Genomic DNA, 6,256 nt, shown 5'->3' with positions numbered 1-6,256 from the left:
AGCATTTGATTCCGTTTCTCAAAATTCTCTCATGAAAATTGTTCTTTTTTAAAAGAATAAACTAAAGGATCCGAATAAATTCGAAGAATAATGTCGACCATTTTCCTATATCACTTAGTATTTTTTTTTAAAATGTCTCTTTTTTGGAACATAAAAATTAAAAGTCAGCATTTCTTTTTACAGGGTATTCATAGGTTATATAAATTTTTATTTTAGTATTAATTGAAGTTTCAGGAATTGAGATTTTCAGAGACATTTTTATTGTTTAATATATAGACTATTAAGAGCGGCCATAAGAAGTTGCATCTTTAATTACACAACCTTGAATTGAGAGATGTTGCCATGTAATCAAGCGCCTAAGTGATTAAAAATTCCTCTTTTAGTTCTTAAATTTGGGTTGGAAATTGAAAAAATGCTTCCTCCACAACTCTGAAACTCTCATTTTGATCTGATTCTATAATAAAAAGCTTACCAACTTTCTCCATTTTTACAAACGCGTTACCCTCATGATGTTGCTATTTCTCTGGTGTTAATACTCAATATTATCACAGGATTATTAATCAATAAATACGGTTATGAAAGAAAATCCCTCCTGAACTTTTTTTCTATAACGAATGCTTGAAATATTTACGCTTTTAGAGATATTGACCCTTTCGTCCAGCAACTGGACAGCAAAATAAATATGGTGTGTAATAATGCTTTTAACTGTTTGAGTTCTTGAAATTTTAGGTTCTTTCCCGTGATGTCACCTTTGTCTCAAAGTGGAAATCTTGGAAACAAAAAAAAAATGTTATTCCTTGCGGCATTTTAGAGCAAACTTTTTTCAGTAAGGTTACAAAATCAAAACAAATTGTCGTACAACTTGATGTTTTCAACAATTCTGCAAATATACCCATTTTCAAAGAAAGTGAAGTTTTTGGAGAAGTTTCTGTAAAACTGATTTAAAAATCTCTTAAGAAAATTAGGATTTTCAACGTTCTTTTTTCCATACATGATTTTTTTCAATGAGTAAGAAATGTTAATCGAACTAGCAGTATATAACTTATTAGAATTTTTATGTATAAACCAATTCGATTTACATACTTAGGCATTTTTTACATATGTAACAGTGATGCTTTGTTTTATCTATAGCAGAAAGGTATCTTTCGCCGTGTACTTTTTTTCACTGACTTGAATGAGATATGACCCGAGTCGATAGTGTAAATAGCTTATAAGTTATAAGGGTTTTTATCACACGAAAAACAACTCCTTAGTTCGTTTTATGCACACACAAAATTCCAGCCTCTTAACTAATAATCTTATTTATTTGCGTTCGGTGTCATTAAAATCAGCGTAAAAGAAAAATACGTTGGCCTATGCTTAACACAAAACTTATATAAAGGAAATAAATTTCTGATACTAAAATACGTGCAGGTACTTTTAGTACACAGAACTCGTATAACATCTAAATCGCTAGTTGCGAGTTTGGTCTCAATCGATTTAGTGTAAAAATATGCAGCCGGAGATTAATTTGTCGAAATATCAGTAAATTTCTTCCCTTATTCCGTCCCTTTCCGCTAAAATCCTCTATTGTATTTTGTTAGGCTTCCATGTGAGGCAAACTGAGATCTCCACAATAAATTTCAATATGTTCAGGCTTATTTTTATAGTGTCTCTAAAAATGATTTTTACTATAAAAAATTCCGAAACAAATAACGTTAAAAAGTACTGTTTTTATGAAATCCGATTGACCGGAATATGTTACGGAACAAAAAGTCTGATTCATAATCATTTTTGCAATAATAATTACAGTGAAATTCTTGAATCATTCGCATTAAATAAATATTACTGTAAAAATTAAGATATAATGTGTTACGGTAAAATGGATTCTACAGATGATGCACCCCAAGTCCTGGTACTTTACACTGTAATTTGATAGGGAATTTTTCACACTGTAATTACCTTAGAAGTCAATATGGCCCTGTCATATGTATTTAAAAAATAATTCTTTCTTTAATCAATTTTCTGACTTTAGTATCATGGTGCAAATCTTCATTTTAGAAATAGCTAGCTATGGTAAAAGAAAATATAATTTACTGTTTAACATAACACATTAAATAAAACATAATACAGTTTTTACAACAAATTTCCTATGGTTAATTACAATTTAAATTTTCAATTTTTTATGCACATCACACTTAGAAAAAAAGTATTGCCAAATCTTTATTTTACCAGAATCTAGTAAAAAATACCATATTTATGACTCAATGGGATCACCAACAAGCACGATAATTTTTCCCAAAACTTTCTCGAAACTTCTTCAACTTTTTGTAAAATTGACAGTAAAATATGGTTTTATAACCATTCTGTTTCTATTTTTGCATTTTTTCTAACTAACGATAGGACATATAATTTTGATAATAAGAATAGATAAGAGCAATAAGAATAGTACTGATTATAAGAATAATTCTGATAAAATGTAATAATACGAACTAAAATTTTGGAAACCAGACTATTCAGTAAACCGTTACCATACGGGAGAAAAAATTAAAAAATGAATGGTTTAAATACAAACTGAAAACTAAACACTATATCAGAGATGACGTCATTAATTTTTGTTCCCATTAATCAAAAAATGAGTTCTTAGATAGTTATTTATTTTTCATTCGTCATGTCGGATACACTTAACGAGCGAGGTTGTATAGGGGGACAACTTCACCAAATTAATATTCCTAGTAAACTGAAACTACGTGTTATTTTCTTTTTCATGATTGCAACTCCCGAAGAAGTGAAATGATTATGCCTAACAATGCGAAATTAGATTTAATTGGACACCTGTCAGAGACGTCATGCGTGTGTGTCGAACCAGATCAGCTTCTTGAACCAGCAAATTAACAAGTACTATGATTTACCTTTGATGATGTCACTTGCAGGTAACCAAATAAGGTTTTCAACCGTTTTTCCGTAAACTAAATAATTTTAAATCAACTGTATTAAAAACGAAAAAAAGAAAGTTAAGAAAGGAATCAATGGAGAAATAGTATTAGATCAAATAGAAGAAAGTTAAATAATTGAACTCACGAATAATTGAATTGCTTGAATAATTTCGAAGAACAGATAATGTTTCATTTAGAAGCAGCGTAGTAAATCACGATAGTAATATATAATATATTGCAAATCCTGGCAAGCTGGTTGTTGTCGATTGTGAATGTCGGCTTTGACCTTCCTGCGTAAGACAATGCAGTAAGAAAGAAAGTTTTTCTGATGTATATTTTGTGTGCATCTTTACATACAATATAATAATTTCTATATGAAAATAAATTTAGCTTAAAATTATTTCAGTTTTCTTCTAAGAAAAAAAAAATGGAAATTATATAAATCTTGGTAAAATGATATATCTAAAGTTAGTTTTACATCATTTTTAATATTTTGGTCTCTTACACTGCCCCATTATTTGAGTAAACATATGTTTTAAATGCTCGTCACATAACCCGTGACCATAATTGTTTACCATATCTAAAAATATAAAATTTTAATAAAAATTAAATTCAACTTATTTAGAAGACAAAACGAATATATTTAAACTTAGTTTTGTACAAATCGAAAGCTGAAGATAATTTTATATCACTTTTGATGTAGTATTAGGACCATGCTGCACAAATTGTATTAACAACATTTAATCTATTAATCATTATTATTAATACTTAGTTAAGTAATATTTAATATACATTATTTTAAATACGTAATTAAAATCAGATTTTGCTAAAAGAGCAATTATGGTTCAAGAAGACAAATAAGACTACTGTTTAAGAAGAAAGATTAATGTTTGATATAAATTTTGTATAGCTTTTAATGCTAAAATTAATAATTAATTTTGTGTTTTCAGTAAACACTCTGATTGCTTTTCTAACAAACCGTACATTCTTTCCACTTGGATAATCTGATATTAATGTTTCACGAAATGCAAGATTTTGCAAAATAAAATTTCATTACGAAAATTGAAAATGCTTTATTAACGAAATTGTTAGCTCATTAAATTAAAGTTCAAATTTAATTCTTAAGTATTTTTAGTTTGTTTGGCATCACAGAGGCATCTACTGAAGTAATATTTTCGATGATGCTAATAAATATTAAATATTTGCCTCAATTTATAGATCTTCAGTAATAATATTTCAATTAAATCAATTACTTTTATTATGATACATATATGAGTATAGTATATTTTAAGTATAATCATTTAAACATTCAATATCGAGTTTAAAAACAACTACAAGATTTTTACTTAATTTTAACGTAGACTTCTAGTGTTAATTTTTTTCCTTCTTATCTATATATATATAAAAATGAATGTCTGTGTGCATGACCCTTATAGACTCCTAAGCCACCCGACAGAAAGCAATGAAACTTAGCATACAGATAGTTCAAAGCACGAGGAAGGTCACTGTCGACATTAGAACATTCTGCGACAAACCGTTCCAGCGGTATCAGCGAAAATCGAAATGGAATTTTCTGATTGGTTAAGCGTAAGCCATCTATATATATATTTCTCTTACACGGTGACAAAAAAAAGCCTCATTACAACTCCCCGAATGGCAACGCTAAAAAATCGACCAATGATTGCCGCTAAAAATGTCACTTGCCAAATCTAGCTGAGATGGATCAACGTATAGCGCTTTTAAAAACGGAAACTGAAATAACCAGAGAGAGCATAAGCTAGGCAGAAGTGAGTAGTCTTTGTCGATAGATCTCTATTTCAGTATTTTGTCGAAAGTGCTTTTTTTCACGAATTTATATATTACGAATTTATTTGATGATTTTTGATTTATATCACGAATTTATTTGTTTTACTAGAGTTTATTTGTTTATGCAAGTTTTTCCATTGCAATTCACTTATTGCAACTTTTAATAAGCTTAATTATAGCCAAAATTTTAACCTTTTTAAAGAGATATCAGTTTTAGAAATTTTATCTTTGGATTTTATACTATAGCACATTTGTAATAGGTTTAACGAATAACATGTCATTTATTTGAAATCAAATTTATTTTAATGACTTAGTATTTACTAAAAAGATGTAATTTTTCTTTAAAAAAAAAAGTTGTTATATGGATTTGAATGATTGTTTTGAATTCTTAGAATTTTGTGCATTTGCAATTTACCTAAGTTTGTAGCGAGCAACGCGAGCTCGGTATGCGAAGCAAACCATATAAGATTGCGTATTAAGTGCACGGTGCCTTAATACGCAATTGCATTAAGTGCATGGATGCACTTAAATTACCTTTAAATATGCAATTCACTGAAACACCCACATGCAATATAAAAAAGAATTCTTTAATGGGTAAAATACAAAAATCATGCCAACTTATAATTTGGGATGAATGCGCTATGGCTCACAGAAAGGCATTAGAAGCGATCCATCATACACTAAGAGATTTGAGAGAAAATGAACAAATTTTCGGCGGTGCACTTATTTTATTGTCTGGTGATTTCCGGCAAACTCTACCAGTAATTCCACGTTCAACTACTGCTGATGAGCTTCATGCATGTCTCAAATCATCAGCGTTGTGGCAACATGCACAAAAATTACACTTAAAGACCAACATGCGTATTCAACTACAGCATGATGCATCAGCCGAACGTTTTGAAAAGCAATTGTTGGATATTGGTAATGGAATGATGGCAATAGATAAATCCACCCAAAGCATTACACTGCCAGCAGACTTCTGTAAAATTATTTCAACCGTAGTTGAACTTTTTCACAGCGTTTTTCCTAATATCTCTCAAAATTACTAAAATCTTCAGTGGCTCAGTGAACGTGCTATATTAGCAGCAAAAAATAGCTATGTACATGACATCAATAATCACATTCTAAATGAAATTCCAGGCTCTGCAAGAACATATAAATGCATCGATACTGTAATAGATCAAAACGAGGTTGTAAACTACCCAACTGAATTTCTGAATTCACTTGATTTGCCAGGTATGCCGCCGCACGTTTTAACATTGAAAACGGAAGTACCTATCCTACTCCTCCGAAATATCAACCCACCCAGACTTTGTAACGGTACGCGTCTTTCAGTGAAAAGAATAATGATCAATATCCTCGAAGCAAAAATTCTAAATGGCAAATTTAAAGTTTCCGGTGCGACTTGCTTTTGCCCTGACCATCAACAAAGCCCAAGGACAGTCACTACAAGTATGTGGTCTGAATTTGAAAAATCCATGCTTCTCCCACGGACAGCTCTATGTGGCCTGCTCACGTGTCGGAAGACGTTCTAA

The 6,256-nt window shown here is 30.3% G+C and overlaps 1 protein-coding gene across 1 annotated transcript; it reads left to right on the top strand.

The window, feature by feature from the left end:
• The first annotated feature begins 5,362 nt into the window (after positions 1 to 5,362).
• Positions 5,363 to 6,256, top strand: LOC147814194 (uncharacterized). Its single transcript, XM_087160258.1, has 2 exons — positions 5,363 to 5,702; positions 5,862 to 6,256. Exons 1-2 carry the CDS (start codon positions 5,363 to 5,365, stop codon positions 6,254 to 6,256), a joined length of 735 nt encoding a protein of 244 aa, XP_087016384.1.

Source organism: Parasteatoda tepidariorum, chromosome 3, assembly GCF_982258835.1.
Source record: "Parasteatoda tepidariorum strain Cologne lab strain chromosome 3, Ptep-v5.0, whole genome shotgun sequence".
NCBI classification, from domain to species: domain Eukaryota; kingdom Metazoa; phylum Arthropoda; class Arachnida; order Araneae; family Theridiidae; genus Parasteatoda; species Parasteatoda tepidariorum.
The sequence above is the reverse complement of the archived record's forward strand: the minus strand, read 5'-3'. Positions and strand labels throughout refer to the sequence as shown.